This window comes from Trachinotus anak, unplaced genomic scaffold (assembly GCF_046630095.1).
Source record: "Trachinotus anak isolate AG129_WGS33_773 ecotype Australia unplaced genomic scaffold, CSIRO_AGI_Tana_v1 ptg000004l, whole genome shotgun sequence".
Classification (NCBI taxonomy): domain Eukaryota; kingdom Metazoa; phylum Chordata; class Actinopteri; order Carangiformes; family Carangidae; genus Trachinotus; species Trachinotus anak.
Window position 1 is genome coordinate 5,267,126 of NW_027273855.1, and position 18,206 is coordinate 5,285,331.

At 41.0% G+C, this 18,206-nt stretch overlaps 2 protein-coding genes across 5 annotated transcripts in view; one reads left to right on the plus strand and one right to left on the minus strand.

The window, feature by feature from the left end:
- The window catches only part of ptpn11b (protein tyrosine phosphatase non-receptor type 11b), a 46,514-nt gene extending 40,026 nt beyond the window's left edge, over positions 1-6,488 (plus strand). For all 4 annotated transcript variants that reach the window (XM_071475413.1, XM_071475411.1, XM_071475412.1 and 1 more), the window contains 3 exons: positions 315-415; positions 967-1,092; positions 3,316-6,488. In XM_071475413.1, coding sequence (XP_071331514.1) covers positions 315-415; positions 967-1,054 — 189 coding nt within the window. In that variant the 3' untranslated portion in view covers positions 1,055-1,092; positions 3,316-6,488. The remainder of the gene's footprint in view (positions 1-314; positions 416-966; positions 1,093-3,315) is intronic.
- A 1,347-nt stretch (positions 6,489-7,835) lies between these two features.
- On the minus strand, positions 7,836-13,741 carry LOC139620160 (RING finger protein 223). Its single transcript, XM_071475415.1, has 2 exons — positions 13,426-13,741; positions 7,836-9,264 (listed from the first exon to the last, which is right to left on the minus strand). Exon 2 carries the CDS (start codon positions 9,192-9,194, stop codon positions 8,502-8,504), a length of 693 nt encoding a protein of 230 aa, XP_071331516.1. The 5' UTR covers positions 9,195-9,264; positions 13,426-13,741; the 3' UTR covers positions 7,836-8,501.
- Positions 13,742-18,206: the final 4,465 nt, after the last annotated feature.

Here is an 18,206-nt window from a genome sequence, read left to right on the forward strand (position 1 = left end):
AATTAAAATGCATCACATAACACTTTTTGACACAGTAAGTAAAGCTTCAAAATATTTATCTGAGACATGTGTTTGACCTCAGAGTCTGAAGGTCAGTGCCATGTGTTATGTTATGACAGCTAGCACAGTGAGGCAAACAACAGTTTGGCAACAACCTCAGTAAGTTTCCAAAGTGCTGTTCCACTGAATGTGGATACCATCTGGGACTGTTTAAAAATTAATTCAGGTCTTAGACACAGGACAGTTTGTGAGAGCTTTGTCAAGGATCTTGTCCTCTAAACTGAATCTGACTGATTCATGTTGACACTTTGCAGAGGAATAAGATGAAGGAGAGGGAATATTCCAACATCAAATATCCCCAGATGACCAACTCAAGGTCCAAATCCAATATGGCTTCCTCGCGTTCTTCTTCCGTGTAAGTATAAGACATTCCATGGTGAAGGTGAAGTGGCAGTTGATGTGATTATTGAACCCAAAAACATCTTTAGATGGTATTAAAAAGTCCTAAATTTAATTCACAAAAGTCTTAAATATTTTCTCTGGCCTGGCAGTAATGTTTGTTATGAGTGTTTTGTATGCAGGTGTGAGCTGTAATGTATAAATTAAAGCAGGATTGTGCGAGTTTCAGTCAGCACCATCAGATCTACAACAAACACAGTCAGTACTTAGAGCTACAGTCACTGGGAAGCTCATCGTCTCAGGACACATTAATTAAATTGATTTTATCATTAGAAATTATTTCTGAATACTGCTGGGAAGTACTGAAAAAATTCTAAAATAATAAATAATAGCATCCCTTCTGGTTTCTATCATACTTAAATATTTTAGCCAGTATGATCATGAATGATTCATCTCAAGTGATATTCAAAAGGCCTTTAAACAGTCTTAAACTTAACTATGAACCTGTAGAAACCCTGTTAATGTTCGTTTCTTTTGTTAGTGAACATTATCTCTGTGTCATTGTAGGGTGACAAATGATGATTCATCAGGTGTGTACGAGAACATAAACTTTAAAAGCCCTCAGACGTCTTTTAGCAGTAACACCAGGAGGTAAAACCGTCGAGACCTCCACATCTCTCTGTCTGCCTCTTTGTAAGTACTTGTTCGAATTTCTCTCTGGGCTTTGGCAGGACGCATTCAGCCACTATTGTTCAAAATTAGCACTTGGTTTTGTATTTTTCTCCTGCAAAAGTGAACAAATGTGTTCAAGCATCATCCCACTTGCTTTAGAATTTTTTTTTATAGTAGCACTTTGTTAAAGGTCTTCACTGCAGTGGATTTGGTAGAGGGGAAAATGTGTTGTTGGTACTTCATGTTGGATCCCATTAGGTGTAAGTGTAGCTTTTTGGAAAAATATGAGCTATGATTTAGCTCTAAACCTAAAGCTTATGTGGATGCATCAGAAAAACTGAATTTGTCCCTAAAATCAGAACTCATGGTGCTGTTAAAACTCTTCCACTGATAGACGACACTTCTTTTCCTGTGAGTCAAATTAATTTTCCTCATGCATGCAGAAGAGTAATGTTCTCCTATTTTCAAGGTTCAAATTATAGGGTGGCGAAGAGCAGCAGAGTTTCCTTAAAAGAAAACCTGAGCTCCCTTCAGAGCAACAAAAGATTCAGTTTAGGTTCAAATTATAATCAGCATCAATTCATTCTTTTCTCTCTCATAGTGATTAATAGAGCAGACAAGGAATCCAGCAGCGTTACAATGAGTGAGTCATAGCTTTGTTTCAGGGTCATCAGCAGAAGACAGTGCAGATCAGTGTTTTAATTACCAGTGAATGTATTTAAAATGAATGTTAAATCCATTTGATATATTATGTCTTTTGGGATTGTTTGCTGTTGAAAATGAATCTAACCAGACATTTTTGTAAGCATGTTTCAAAATACAGCATTTATGAATATAGATGTCTCAGTTCCTCTGTATATTTTTATTATGGTTAAACCTTTTCATACCTTTTAATTTATTTATTTGAAGCTCAGCTAAGTTGGATGTTGGATATCTTCCACACTCATGGGCTGTTACCTCTTTCGACCATTTGACCAGCTATCTCAGTTTGCTGTTGTTCCTAAAAGCTGTAAATATTCCACTTCAGTATTTTGAAGTTAAAAACATTCTTAGAAACACCCTGATATTAGAAAAATATTCCTTTAAGGAAGATTTGGCCAACACAGGGAATTTTTTTCTGTGCTAACATTAGCTTATTGCAGCCATATCTGCGTCAGATACATCGACCAACAAGTAACATAAAATTGGAGTAGAGAAAATGCTGGAGATAGGTTTAATATAATTTCTTCTAGAGAGAACTAAGGGTACCACTTTACAATGAGACTACCCTTATAAAAGGGTAACTTATTAATAAATGATGATGGGTTTCACACTTAACAGTAAGGCTTCATTTTACCTGTTATACATGGTAGCAACTCATCAGTGAGATTAATGAGTAATAAGCATTAACTTCATCTTGCCAAATAGTGAGCCTATATCAATGTATCAAAACTGTTTTATAACTTCTTTATAATTGTTTATTTATGGTTTCTAAAGTGTTAACAACCAAATTAATAACCTAATTATGAACCATTTATTAAGCCTTTATGAGGGTAATCTTATTGGTAACGATTAGCCTTGTAGGCTGACTCTTGCTCATTTACAGTCCGTCCTTTTGTTGAGGGGCCTTTTTAACTGCAGGCAAACATTAGTAGGAAAAGCACAAGTGTCACTAACAACATAAACAATGCCTCTGCTCTATTCAAGTGTCCCAATGAGCCATGGATCCAGCATGAACAATACCAGGACCCTGGAACTGAGAGAGCTTAATGAAATTCAGCATACAGTCACGTCATATTGACTTATGGGAAAAAATCCTATCAGTGGTTCCCAGTCAAATGAACTCAAACAGTAAAATGTTGAGTAAAATACTTGCTCACAATTCTTTAAAAGTAAACAAAAAATTCAGAGGTCCTTCACAGAAATTATTGTTTATATTAAAATATTGTCAGTCAGGGTTACTTGTTTTTCTTGTGTTGTCCTTTGTTTTGCTTTAAACCTCTCATGAATTTCTTAATCAATTGTGTGACTAGTTGAAGGCATTTCAGTCACTCACCAAAAAAAAACTTTTTAATCCAAACACACACGCACACACTCCTAATATATGTGCTCTGTCTGTTCCTGTCTAGATGACCTTGTAGGTGCACGCTGAGTAAATGCTGCTTTTAGCTCCATATCATGAAGAACATCAGATTGTAGTGAAAATGATTCAAAGCAACACCAACCAACTCCCCTTGTCTGCGTGTTTGTTTGTGTGTACTTCAGTTTCAGCGGAGGTGTTGCTTCATCAGCGTCTGAAAATCCCTAGGGGGGGAGGAGGAAGTGTGGTGCTCCAACTACACCCCACACCAGTGGACCCTGTCTGGGCTGAAAGGGCGAGCTGACTCCTCTCCTGCTGCCGTCCTGCTGGCCCTCTCTGTCTGGAGTAAAACCTCATCCTCTACAGAGAAGAGGACTCTACAGCATGGCACCCATGCTCAGGGGCCTCGGCCCTCCCCCGTTTCTTCCCCCTTTCCTCCAGCCTCCAAGCTTCTCCTTCTCTTAACCAGCAAAAGTGCCTTGTCACAAGATGTGTCTGTAATCTAGCCCCCCCAAAACTGCTGTTGAATCTGTACTGTTACTATTATCCAAATCCTGGAAATCCAAGTTGACATAAGAAAAGATTTTTTCCTTGGGATGATGGGTGTTGAACATTGAGTTTGCCCTGGCCTGAAATGAACAGAGCTGTATGGGACCCAAGAAGAGGTCAAAGCTAAGCTGTCTGTCCGTTCGTTGCTAGAGATCACTCTGTTCGCTCTCTCTCTCTCTCTCTCTCTCTCACTTTCTCTCTCTCTCTCACTCTCTCTCTCTCTCTCTCTCTCTCTCTTCTTCTCTCTCTCCCCCTGTCTGTGCTGGCTGTCATTTGAACTCAAACCTAAGACTGTTTTTGCTGCATTCTGTCTTTCCAGCTGTGGTGGTTATTAATGTGGCCGCTGAGTGATAGCAAGGGTGGTTACATAACCTACTACAGGATCCTAAGGCACAGGAAGGGCAAGCAAGCCCTAAATATAATTTTCATTTTAATTTTGGGTGCAAAAGTGGACTTTTTGTTTTGTTTTGTTTTTTCTTTTTGACTCAGTGTTGTTGTGAAAGAGTTGTATGCAATCTCCTCTGCTGTTGCAAATGCAAATCAGCTGTTCTGTTATTGTTATTTAACAGAACTGGAGACCCTTTTTACTTATTTCTTATGGTTACTGGGACATACACTTCAGTCCTCTCTGTCATTCAAACAATGGCCTCCAGTGGTCCCACTTTTTAAAAAAATCTGTCCTTTTAATCAGCTTCTTTTTCGTTATTTCTTGGTGTTCTCCCTGAAGCTGTTGGTATCATAGTTGTGTAACATATGAGATGTTTATTTTTTAAATGTATCTATATTTATAAAAGAGCATGATGGTGGGAGAGATAATGTTTAAGCACAAGTGTCTAAGCAGCACCCTGCCCCCCCAGCACTAATTTTGATTTAAATTATAGTAGTATTTTGAAAGGAAACTGGGTTGCAAGGATTCCTGAATGGGTGGTTGTAGTCGAGCTTGGCTGACCGCCGTCTCTCAGCTCCATTCGTCTGGCTGTCCTCGTTAATCAGCAGGTCTGATGCGGTTCAACATCTGTCAGAGGAGATCGTCACAAGGAGTCAAGGCAAAGGGGCCGATTACAGAGGGCCAGATGGCCATCTGCCTGAGATTGAAGAATAGATTTGTCTCCAAAAAGTAATTTAGAAGATGGCCATAATCCAGGCTTGATGATAGCGGGGCGAGTAAGCCAACGTCATTGATGTGATAAGGAAGACGGTGGTGCTGCGGAGCACTGAGCCCTCTGCGCCGTCTGGCAGATTGTTCACTATTTTTAGCCTCCAGGATCAGCACCAAAATATCCTACTGAAATACAAGCGCAGATACGTTGGTGAAATCTGACCTAGCTTATTTAAAATGTAATGACCTCTTAAAGAAAAACTATGTTGTCACCTGCAGTAGCACATTGTCATGATAAAACCATGAATGAGTAACACTTGGTGGTGGTGTTTGTGCTCTGACCATTCCCCTGTCTCCACCAACAGAAGTGTCCAACTAACTAGGTCAAGGACACTCGCAGGCCAGACTCACCTTGTTTTCTTCAGTCATAAATTAGCAGCTGCGGCTCGTGACTCTTAAGAGACATGTTTTAAAATCTAGCCAAGAGCACTGAAAAAAAACCCTGTCATTTTATAGAGTTGACCTTGTGCGGTTTTCTAAAATAAAGTAAGAGTGTGGCCGGCAGTTACCATATCATCCTGTCATTCTGTGTTTTGAAGGCTTACGCCGGCACAGATTCCTATTATTAAGGTTCTACTACATCAGTGGAAATACATCCAGAGAAATCCATTCAGGAATATCCTGTGATTTTGGCCACTTGGCTGTCTGGTTTGAAACTTTTCCTGTTATAAGTTGTTACCATGTATTGTAATGGTTGATTCTTTGTGTGAATGAAAGCTGTGTTTTATTGAATAAACGGCATTGCTGCCCTGTGTCAGCAAAATAAGTCTGTTAGAAATATGCTGCACCACTTGATGTACTTCAGTTGTATTTGAATATCGGGGACGTTTGAATCCCTCTGGTTTTTCCTTTTGTCCTTTTCCCGTCTGAACTGTGATCTGTGTCTGATTCATGAGAAATGACTTGTGGTGTTGTTTCTGTGTTCCTGACTAACTTTTATATTTCACTTTGCCTCTCTGGGTCGAATTGTCTGTGATATGGTGAAACATCGATACTTGAAAGTGTGAAACTGCTGAATCTTTGGCCTCAGGCTGTCTGGATGTTAATTGGCTGTAGAAGTATTTTTGGTAGTGCACTAGATTTTTGCCATCAGTGTTGTTTTATTTTACTTTTTTCTTGTTTTGTTTTGTTTTTCAAATTGTATGTTTCTAATTGATTGTTTTATCCATTCTTTCATTTTGTATTGTGTCTCAATTATTATTATTATTAATATTATTATTATTATTATTATTGGTGTAATTTGATTGAATTGATAAGTAAATTCAGGCTCTGAGTTGATCCAGTGCACGTGCAGGTGTGCACTCGTAACACGGTATTTTCTTTCTGCTTCTCCTCTTACATTTACTTGAAAATTCTGTTGATATTTTTTTGTTTGTTTGCTCTTTTTGTTTGTTTGTTTTTTTTTTATTTTTATTCCTTGTTCCTCTGTTGGTGGCAGTATGGCTGAAGTGAATTGTGGTATACTGAGTGCTCCCATGTTGTTCAGTGGAGGCTCCTCCCCTTTCCTCCTCTTCTTGCACTGGCTCTGCCCAAACGCCTTTTTGCTGTATAGGCTACAACTGCTGATGCAATGAGCTGCCAGAAATGGCATCAAAATGTTTTATTATCATATAGTTTAATAAAAATCTACGATGGCACTATGTAAAGTTACACCCGCAGTTTTCTTGTTTCTGTTGTGCTCACTGGTGAATCTGGTGCAAGTTTTTAGATGGAGACCTCCTCCATCTCTCCACTAATAAGGACAGTTTGGAAAACGGTTGGAGAAACTTTGTCCAAGAGTGAAAGAAACATCAGTATAACAAGCGAGTTTCTCTGTTTTGCCTCTGGGTTAAGTCCCTGTGGTGGAGAACCAGCAGAGAACACAGGGCGGTGTGTTATGAAGTGTTGTTTGTGCTGGACCCCGCTGTGGCGCTCCACTCCAGTTGTGTCTTCAATTTGAAAAGTGCTCTACCGAAAAAAAAACTGCATCGAGAATATTGCTCAATGAACAACAGTTAACGGACACTTATTAATGCTGAAAGGCAAGGCCTCCCAGAAAAACACCAGTTTACCAGTAATTACAGACCATTCCATGGTTGAATTGTGCCTTCTAACTCACAAGAAAGTAAAAATAGGGAAAAATCAGGAATGATGAGTTTGAAATTAGTGTTGTTTTACTGTTATTTTCAGCATTTTATCTGCTCTCTGCATTAACGGTTGAATAAAACAGTTCTAAGTAGCTCCTATCCACAAGAAAATAGGCTGTTTATTCTGCTCTAATGAAGAGAAGTACAAAGAACACACTGAAAAAATTCATAGCAGGCTTCTTCCTTGAAAGGTTTCGTTTAAATACTCTAGACCAAAATGCCAACTAACAAGAAGCTATTACTAATATTTTTTACAAACAATATTTATTATTGTCTTCCTTTTTACCTTTATTTATTTATCTAGGGGAAGCCATTTTGAAGCAATTACTAAGCGTTTTTTGGTTTCACTCTAGAATTAACGGTTAACTTTGTTTACTACAAGTTTAAATGGAGCTCCAGGAAGTTCCACTTTTATTATGGCCGCTTCTAAGCAAATGTCGGGATTTAATGTAACTGTCTTATCAACCACGTCACAAGTGAGCTGCTCGGAAAACCCCGCAGACTAACTTTTTCCTTTATCTGACACACCTAAGCCAGGAATAAATAAAAGTAACTTCCTGTCAAGACTTTGATTTTATAATCAAGGGTTTAGGGTTTAGATAAGGAGGAAATGACAAACAGCGCTCAGTGAATGGCTGAACTTGACCCTGAAACTAACACTTCCTTTTAATTTGCATTCAAGCACGTCAGGGGCTGTGTGTGTTGTTCGATGGGAATTTACGACACTCGCTGTTCAGGCAGATTAAACCTCCTACTGATGCTGCAGTAAATTTAGTTTTTAAGAGGAGAGAAAAAAAAGTTAATGATCATGATGAACCGCTATCAGTGACGATATCATGCACAAAGGTTTTGTTATCTGCCAGAAACATGATCAGACTGAATACCTTTTTTTATTACAGTTCTGTAAACAAAGTTGTATCAAAACACACAGATCATCTGTACAATATATAAAGTTGTCAGTTGGCACATTGAGATCACATTCATTCGCTTTTGTGACAGACTTTCTACGATAAACTTGACTATTTGTTGTTCTTCAGCCAAGCAGATATTTGCAGTTTACTTTAGTTAAGTAATAAAGTACTGATAATGTAGAGAAGGAGAGTAGAGAAGGATAAATTCCAGCTTTGTAGAGTTGAAGCTGCAATGTGTAGAATTTTACTTACAATTTAAATATACAAAATAATTATCCTGAAAGTATGTGATATAATGATACAAATGTCCAATAGAAATTGGTACAGTCTTTGCTGCTTTGAGCTATTTCATCTCTGTGTCCCCTGGTGGGGTCGGTGTCGGCAGTGTCTGTTTTTTTTAGTAAAGTGAGACATCTAAAAAAAAAAACACATCGTGGCTTTAACGTCTGTAGTTCTGCTGAAAGTTAAAAGCATGAGGTGTCGACAGTTGTGTGTAGTAATAATCAAGTGCACTTATCAAAGGTGTAATTATGCTGCAAATGTTCAGTGTCAAATATTTAAAATATTAGTGTCATATACAATATTATGTACAGTTACAGTGAAGTGCAGTAAGTCAAGAGGTTTACTCAGAGGAGGAGGCCTGGTGACTGGGTTGAAAAAGTAGTAGTGGGAGTAGTGGGGGTGAGGGGATCTCGCGTACAGCGCATTTTTTGAGGGATGAACACACACTGCAGTGGCCACAACACGATGACAATAAGCAGCACCATGAGCAAAAAGAAGAGCACCATCCTCTTCCAGTCTGCTAGCCGGCCCAGCATGCCGTAATTCTGGGGCTGTGCCTGGATCGGAGGGGCCACCGTCTTGCTGGCCCCAATGTCAATGCAGATGCAGAAGGCTGTGGGACTGTCAGGATTGCCCAAGTCTGCATTGTGCGTTGAGCTTTGGTAGCACAGCTTCTCCCCATCCAGATAAACTGACTCCACCTGCTGCTGGTGGTTGGGAAGCTTGCACAACACCTCACGGCTAGTGGCCAAGGCCGGAGGTCCCTCCTCAGGAAGCGTAGTGAGGTGGCGGCAGAAGGGGCAGGAGAGGCGTGTTCTGTTACCGTCATCCTGTGAGACTACCATGAGGCGGGAGAGGCACTCCAGGCAGAAGGTGTGGGTGCACTCCAGCACCTTGGGTGTTTTGAAGACGTTGTCGTAACTGTAGCAGCAGATGGAGCACTCTGGCTGGCCGACGACTGACACCTTCTTTTGCGGCTCTCCAGCCGCGTCTTGGGGGCCAACCTGTGTGTGCCAAACTTGCAGAGACTGTTCCATCTTCAGAAAAGAGCCTTCCCTCTCTTTTGTCCAGTCTCCTTTGGACTCTCTGGTCTTTTCCTCCCTTGGCCTGTAAGACAATGGATGAAGGATAGAGATTAGTTTTCATATTTCATATGGTATCTTGATGCTGGTATCGTGAAAACTGTGCAAGCAAGTGCAAACTATTTTTTCAGTCATGTACGACCATAATCCCAACAAGTTGACAGGATTTCAGTCAATCAGTGATGCCCAGCTGAATGTTGAACTTTGAACTATTTTTACCCTCATAAACAGCACACATAATATTACAAAGCAGACAGGATTTTGGCCTCTCAGTGAGTTACCATTCATGAGATGCAAAATGGGTTGAGTGTGTTGAGTAATATTTACGAAAAGCAAGAAGAAGAAGCAAAAACAAATATCTCTGTTAAGTAACAGCCAGCAAATGAATGGAAAGGACAATGTCCACCCCCATACGTTGTGTGGGCAGTTCTGCAGTTACAGCGTGAGCGTTTTTGTTTGGATGGACACAGTGTTCTTCAGGGAGGGAACATTTTAATCACTGACTCAGGCCCTGAAAAAGAATAGCCCACAAGCCGAGCTGAGACCGTTAATTCCAACATAAATTATTAAGATTATTTATTTCTACTGACTAAGAATAAGAACCCCTGCTGGTAGAGTTTGCTGTTGTAAGACCTTAACATGCTATTAAACCCAGAATGTCATAATTTGCTGAGCGTCACTGCAAAATTGATTCGATGATTTTCCCATCAAGCACATTAATAATTATCAAGCTGCTGTAAATTAGAAGCATGATAACAGTGAATGTATTCTGCTTGCTCAAGACCGGGGCATGGAGTCAGTGAGTGCAAACCTAATGGTCCTCAGGGTATGACGTGTGAGCGATGATGAAAGGCACATTGTGTATTGCTGCTGCTGTCTCGGCCTTAAATTCTTTACTTTCAAAGATCTTGATATCAATGTAAGTAGTGACAATACAGATTCTATGTTTTTTAGCCAGTGATAAAGCAAGCAAACGTAGGTACATTTATACAAAAAAGTTCAGCCCATGCTAGCTGTTTTAAGCTATTGGTGATCACTGCAGCAGATGGCTTTTAACCCTTGAACCCCTGGCTGCACACACCATGTTTTTCATGTTTGTGCATTTACATGAAAATGCACAATGACTGAAAAGATGAGCGTCTACCACTTTGACATGTTTGTATTCGCGTAGCAGCGTGGCAGTGGCTAACTGGTGGCTGCTGACAACACAGTTGATCTGTAGACCTGCTAACAACATCACACAAATTGACCCTGATATTACGCAAAACTGATAAAACACAATGCAGATTATGTAGTCAAGATAATACCAGAATATCCCAAATAGTTTATCCATAGAGCCCAGCAGTGTTATCTTATGGAGTTTACATGCAACAGTTAGCTTATGCTCTTTACAGGAATTCAAGACATGAGCCTTTTAAATTTTTCTGCACAATTTGTGTAAAGGCCTACTGGAAGCCAGTGCAGTGTAAACATACACCAGCTGCTACAAGGAGTCCATGGGTCCTGCTTGCATCAAGCAGCGTAGCATGTGGCCCTACCTGACAGAGATAAACACAGGCAGCTTTGTAAATGTGACTTTCTGAGCATGTGTGTTCAGAGAGCACAGTACAGCAGCTGTAAAAAGCTAATAGACCAGGTTTTGGGTCACCGTTGGTCACCTAGACCAGGTCTGGAGAGTATAAAGTCTGCAGGACTCTGGGGTTTGAGGACCAAATTGCTGCTCTCCTCTCAGTCTGGTCTCCTTGTCTCATATTTTTGGGGATGATGAAAATATTACATCTTAACAACCTGCCTGCTGGTGTTGTGGGTCGGGTATTAAAGGGCACTAATGTGAAGAAGACTGTGTGCGTTTGTGTGTTGGGGATGACGGATGGTCAGAGCACAGGTGTTCTCTCTGTGCCCTCGGGCCTGGGCCTGCCCCAGTGCTATCATCTACACAAAGTCCCTGCTTGTTCCCCGTTTAATCACTCCATCTACCCTTGAAATTCCTGCACCACCAACTCTCTTTCTCTGTGTCTCCACTGAACTCAAACATGCTTTAAAGGGATGAGGACAGAAGTTTGTGTATTATTACACTTGTCTTATCAGTTTAAAGCCTCCCCCCTACCCAGTGATCATGACTCAATTTCCCTATTGCTCAAATGGAAATTCTATCACTGGGTGTGGTCATTTGCTGAAACCTCCTGTGCAAACGTGTATTCAGATAAAATTTAACTCACCATGACAGGCTGCTTTTATTGACCCCACCTCACCAATCACGATCAAGAAATTGCCTGCATCCAGTGACTGTGCAGGTAACTAAAAAATTCAACTAAGTCTTTCAAACATTCAAATATTTGCACAGTTGCCTCTTGTTTTCAAGTGAGGCTTCTGAAGTGAGCTAGATGCAGCTTTCAGTCGTGACTAGACAGAAGCACAATCAATAAATAACTGGAATAAGATAAACAGAGCAAGCTATGACCATTTGTCTTAATTGTCTCTTCTAACAACTGGAATCAAACTTGCTTTTTCACCTTACTTGAGAACAAGGTGATTACTTTGTTCAGACCAAGTCATTTGTATTTGAATAGACAGCCAGGGGCTAACTTTGCCTTTGGTTCTCTACTCCTATGTCATTTTTACTATTAGCATATTCAAAGTATTGGCAAGGCTGGTATTTACACAGATGATCAGTCACACCCATAATGCTTACTATTAGGTTAATCAGTATATGTTTCACATAATTCAGGGGTTTTCAAGCTCAAGGTCTTCACAAGGAGAAACAGTTTTTCTAAACCCTCAGGCAACAGGGGCTTAAACATATCACAGCTCTCTGTCTAAGCTTCTTCTGGTCTGATTTGCAAATGCAAAAATGTAGTGTTTACATCATGATCTGACCCTCCAGCAGACAAACAAATATAAAGTATGACTGCAGTGAAGAAACTGATAGGACGGAGATAGGATAGGAGATAGTTGTTGTGGTGTAAACAGGATCTGGTCATTGCTCAGGTTTCTTAGTCTTCTTACATAAGACTATGTAAGTTTGAAGGAAGGAATAACTCATCCTTCCTTTTACAAATGGAAAGTTGAATTAATAAGCAACTAAACACAACCTGCTCAAATCAATACACTAAGCAGTTTTGCTGCTACGGGCTTATTTGGTCTGGTATGACCAGTAGCTTCTGACGTGTGGCTACTGTTTAGCTAAAAAACGTAAGGGTGTGGATTTTTAGGGTGCCCATGTGGAGAAAATACGGTCCATAGCGTTTTGTGTCCCAAACTGAGGGGCCACTTACTGTACAGCTCACTCAATTATTAACTCAGACTAAGTTGCTGCTGAACCCAAAATGACTTCCAAAATGCGGGAGGTGTCTTTCTTCTCTCACAGTACAGTACAATGTTTTGCTTTGCACTTAACTCTATGGTCCCTCATTGCTAGCAGAGGCGCGAGTTCTTTTTTTGTCTGTTCTACTGACCCATTGGTATACAAATCACAGCTTATTGGTCTCGAGACCTGATTTGTTAGTCAAATTTGAGTTTGTTTTTTCAAGCCTCATATATAAAATACTGTATTTTTCTTTCCTCAGCGCCTTTGTGTCTTTGTGGCTCAACTTTGCATGTCTGCAGCCATATGTCCGGCTCAACCATCATCCACAATGCTGCCTTTCCTGCTCTCGGTTTGCGAGAACAGGTAGGGCAGGGGTGGGGGGGGCAGTAGGGGTTGGCCTGTTTAACTGAACATGAGGCTGGCTGGGGCAAAAACAGACCTGAGCATGCAGAGAAAAGCACATGTGTAAATACAGCAGACAATGCAGGAAACTGAATACACAACTGAAATGTGACTACCGGCTGGTGCAGCTGCTAGCACGGTGCAGTTATCCACCTCACAATGGACGGATGTTTCTTTGAAACTGAATAAAGTTTGTGACATAAGCTAATTTTTTACAGATGAATCCAACAGTCTGGAGTTGGTATTCTTTGTTATCTATTGGTATTTGACTGAAGAGGAATGTCTGAACTCACAGTGCTGTAGTTATTCAAGAGTCAGGTTATATTCACAGTCTTCACTTAAAAGAAAATTCTTAAATAAAAAAAGCAGTTGTAGTGAAACAGTTTTAAAGTCTTGCACTGTAACAACAACAAGGCACAAACTGGTGTAAAGAGAACAAAGGCTCCAGGCAAGATTCAGAGCAAAGGTTCAGTTTACCTGTTAACTGAAGAAGATGTCAGATGATCCTCTCTTTATCTCTCTGGACTGGGCTCAGCTCACTCCCTTTGCACTCAAAAATGCATTTTTCTGTAGTCAAAGTCGACTGACCTCTGAGATCCCAGCAGGGAGTTTGGGGGTTTCAATTGTGCCTGTATCCAGGCTGAGGTCCTCCCCTGCACTGGTTTGAGTAATCTGCCGGAGCCACAGGTGTGTGTGTGTATGTGGGTGGGTGTGTGCTCAGAGGCTGAGCAATAGCTAGCTGTGTCAATGTCAGCTCTAGGTCCTCCTTCCTCAACGTCCGTTGGCCGGTATCACCTGCTCTGCTCTGTCAGCTCCCTTTTTAGCACTTTATGCAAATAGGCTCAGACGGTGACTCGGCCTTGAGGTAGTGTCTGAAGGCGGGGAGGAGGGGAGGGGGAGGAAGACACCTTAAGACTTCAAGGAAAGAAATACACATTCCCCCCCCCCCCCCCCCCCCCCCCCCCCCCCCCCCCCCCCCCCCGTCTCCTTCTATGTTGATATCTTTCTCCTTTCGTCCCTCACCTCTGTCTACCTGTCCTCACCGTCTCCCCACCATCACAAAAACACATACATAATGCAAATACCCTCTTACCTCCAGCACAATAAACAAACGGCAGTTAGCAGTACATCACATCTGTGATGTATGGTTCAGAGGGTTTACTCTCATTTATTTCATTGTAAAGAGCTGAATAATAATCCCCCCCACCCATCCACCCCACCCCGACCCACCAAATGACTCAAGGCAAACTGGCCAAGAGAGCCGATGTGCACAAACACCACTGTGCTGGACATTTAACACATAAGACACACAAGCTACATAGCTTGCTCATCAGCCAGTATGCTCACGCTGCACAATGCATATAAAGGATTCATTTCCATTCAGCCGGTGATAAGGTAACAGGTGGCGAGACAGGGCTATCTTCCCACTAGGGCACTCAGTGTGAATAGCCTCTTCCTTACTGCCACAGTGTTGCCGGTCAGTATGACACATCAGCACTCATCAGGTTATTCCCACAGTGTTGTAACTTCTCAATGCACGCATGTGTATTTTGAAAACAAGAGCAAAGTGTCTTATAATGACAAAAATGTTTGGTCTTACAGGGCGATATCACCATTAAGCAAAAAAACTTTTCTTCTAGTCTGCATTTATTCCCTATTTCACTCAGGAAATAAAAATAAAAATAACAAATGTAGATCCACCAGGAAGAGGCTCCTGCTCATTAAGATAACTTGAAGCATGTTTGTTGGAGTTTTTTATTTGATTACTCATTTTATTTTATGGTAATGACTCACGGCTCTGGGCTATTAGCAATAGCTTGTCTCCGCAGTAACAGCTGCCTAACTGACTTGGTTATTTAGTAACCCAAACACAAATACTCCCGTATCATATCAGCAAAGTCATTTATTGGGCGTTGAGTTGTGAGTGTTTTGAGGAAGGAGAAGGTATACAATCAAAAGCCATTTTATTCCCTTGCATGGAATCAACAAAACTTGGCTTTGTAATAAACATGTCAGAGATTTAGTGGATGGCAGAGGGAAAGTAATAAGCTACGGGAAGTTATCTTGTAGAATGGAGGGCAGGGTAAAGTGGCTGCTGGGGTTGGGAAGGGATACACGTGAGCAGGTCATAAAATGACACGATGTTGACTGTGTGCCCGCTTGACCCGACATTTATTCAAACACCAGAGAGCAAAGATGATATTTTCACTGTCTGTCACAAGGCACCCGAAGGCAAAATCTGTGATATTGCATTTTTACAGGGTAAAACAGACAATGTTATGTCTGGAGCAGCTGGTAAGGGTGGTCAGCAGGGTGTGTGTATGCTGGCCGCATAATGCTTGCCTTTTGTTTACTGTAATAGGGGATAAGGATTGGTCGATATTGTCCTCCTCTGATATGATGTTTTTGGATTGATAACAGTTTCAGCACCGTTCAAGCTGTCTATGTGACACCAATAACCTAAAAACAATCAGGACAGATTTTGATTCAAAGGAGTACATATGTACATATTTGATTATTATGCTCATGCCAATGCTGATTAAGTTATTGGGTTAATTGCCATGATATTTTGTATGGACCTTAATGTTGAAAAAATTGTGAATGCTAATGACTCTGTAATCCCCCAGCTTTTCATCTAGCCCCACCAGCAGGCCAAAGTTTTCACTTATCTTGTGAAATATTGCAACATCTACTAGATGGTTTGGCACAAAACTTTCCGGAGATATTCATGATCCTCCTGACTTAGTAAAAAATCAGCTGCAGCTCATCCAGAATGCTGCTGCCAGAGTCCTCACTAACCCCAAGAAAGTGGAGCACATCACTCCGGTCCTTAAATCACTGCACTGGCTTCCTGTGTGTCAAAGGATAGATTTTTAAATCTTACTACTTGTCTATAAAGCAGTAAATGGTCTTGGGGCCAAATACATCTCCAATCTATTTGTACGATATATAGAATCCAGACCCCCCAGGTCATCTGGGGCACATTTACTTAGTGTTCCCAGAATCAGAACCAAGTATGGTGAAGCAGCTTCCCCCCTGTGGAACAAGCTTCCCCAGCACCTGAGATCTGCTCAGCTCTTTTAAATCAGGGCTCAAAACATTACTATTTGCTGCAGCTTACCAATAAATCCCATCATTTGCTGTTTTTAAAGCTTTTTATCACTGCAGCATTTCTTTTAAAATTACTTATTCAATTATTTTATAATTGAATTTTATTTATTCAAATTTGTCTTTATTCTTCATGTTCACGTTCTATTTTTAATGTATTTACATGCCTCTGTAAAGCACTTTGAATGGCCTTGTGTCTGAATGATGTTATATAGATATACTTGCCTTGCCTTACCTGGGACAGTGAATGCTGTGGTTTATGACCAAATAGCAGCAAAATGACTGACACTTTCTTTTTCATGCAAATTAGCAAATGTTAGCATCCTAACATGCTAAACTAAAATGGTAAATGTTTAATCTGCTGAGCAGCAGCAGCACTGTGAGCATGTTAGCAAGCTAACGTCAGCATTTAGCCCAAAGCACCGCTGTGTGAAAGTGCAGCCTCACACAGCTGCTTGTTCCAGTCCAGAGTTAATAATGGTCTGAATCCAACCTGCAGGAATGAAAACACAAATTATGTGCCTGCATGGCACAGGAGCAGCAACATGTTTTGTCAGTCAGAAGATGAACCCTTAACCTTTCCCCGAGGGCCACTACAATTTCCACCTCCATCCTCTTGATTTTAGCTACTCGGGCTTTTTCAACCAGCATGGACCTGAGGATAAACTTCAGACTTTAGACTATGTTTCAGGAATGTTTGCTTTTATTTGTTAATGTACAGGAGAGAATCTAAAGAGGAATGTGAGGCCAAAGACAGAGGTGAATGACATGCTGCGAAGGTCCCCAGCCAGGTTTGAACCAGAGACACTGCTGTTACATGGTAGGGGTCTTTGACCACTAGGTCTCTATGATGGCCAAAAACTTGACATTTACTTCGAAGTAACAGCAAAAATCCTCACCATGTTGCATCTTCCACCAGAGACCATTGATGGATTATTGAAAAGGCCCTCCAGACACAGGCCCAGGGCCTGAGAGGTGAGGGGCCCAAAAGGACACAACACAACCACAAAGAGACACAAAATTACCAGAGTGATGCAAAGTGATCATAAAGGGACGCAAAATGATTATAAAGAGACAAAAAATGACAATAAAGAGATGCAAAGTACCACAGAGAGATGCAGAACGACCATTACCAGATGCAAAATGACCGCTAAGACACACAAGTTAAAAAAAGATATATCGGTCTGGGGGTCTTATATATGCAGGGTGCAGGGGCCTTTCTCTTCTTTTCAAGAGAAACTTCAAACTTCAAGATGCTTTTCTGATTTCCAACAACCATCTGCTTCTCTACGCCTCAGCAAACCAGCAGCAGTGTCACGTCAGTTTGGCCAACATGAAGTGAAAAACATGGCAGTGAGTCTGAATGTGATTTTTGAAACTTTGCATGGATAAATGTATTCCCAGCATGTCTACACCACATCTCTGGGTCCTCTATTTGCTGTCATTGAATGAGGGGGCAGAGCTGAGAGAAGGTCACCGTTGAACTCTAATAAAAAGCACAAATCCAATAAATGCTATGGGTGGGATATAAAGGACTGCCATACATGTGAGCAGAACAAACAGCAAGAGTTTAGTTGTGGGGTAAAGGCTATAGTTTTGACTAAAGAATAAGAGCTGAGGGCTGTGAATACAGCAGGGAGTTGTGCACAAAGGTAATTGTAGTTTATATTTGAGACTCTCTGTGTGGTACAAGGCTAATCAACTGCACAAATTAGACTGTGAGGTTTTGCTCCAGTCACCTATTTGTTAGACGTATTTTATAGTCATAGCTAGGCGTGACAGGTATGGTTCAAAGGGACTTCAAAACAACGATGATAAACACAAGACATTCATTTACAGCTCGTGAACGACTGCTTTACAGTTTACTGGAAGGCACTTTATTTCATCAACTTATCTTTATGGCCCACAACTGCAAAGCAGTCACGTTCGTCCTTAAATAATCTTTGGCCTCACAACTATTACTATGGTGCTCTCTGTTTTTTTATGCCGAGTCATTTATCGAGGAGGCGGGAAGTATATCCTCATGTTGTTGATAATGCTCTGTATCTGGGTCATTATCACTAAGATTTAACTAAAGTTTACGTCCGTGCAGGAAGGGCATGGCGTCCTCAAACGATGAGTTCAAGCAAGTTACAAACCTCAGGCTGCTC

Coding starts and splice junctions, on each gene's coding strand:
- LOC139620160 (XM_071475415.1), bottom strand. CDS start 9,194: ATGGAACAGTCTCTGCAAGTTTGGCACACACAGGTTGGCCCCCAAGAC.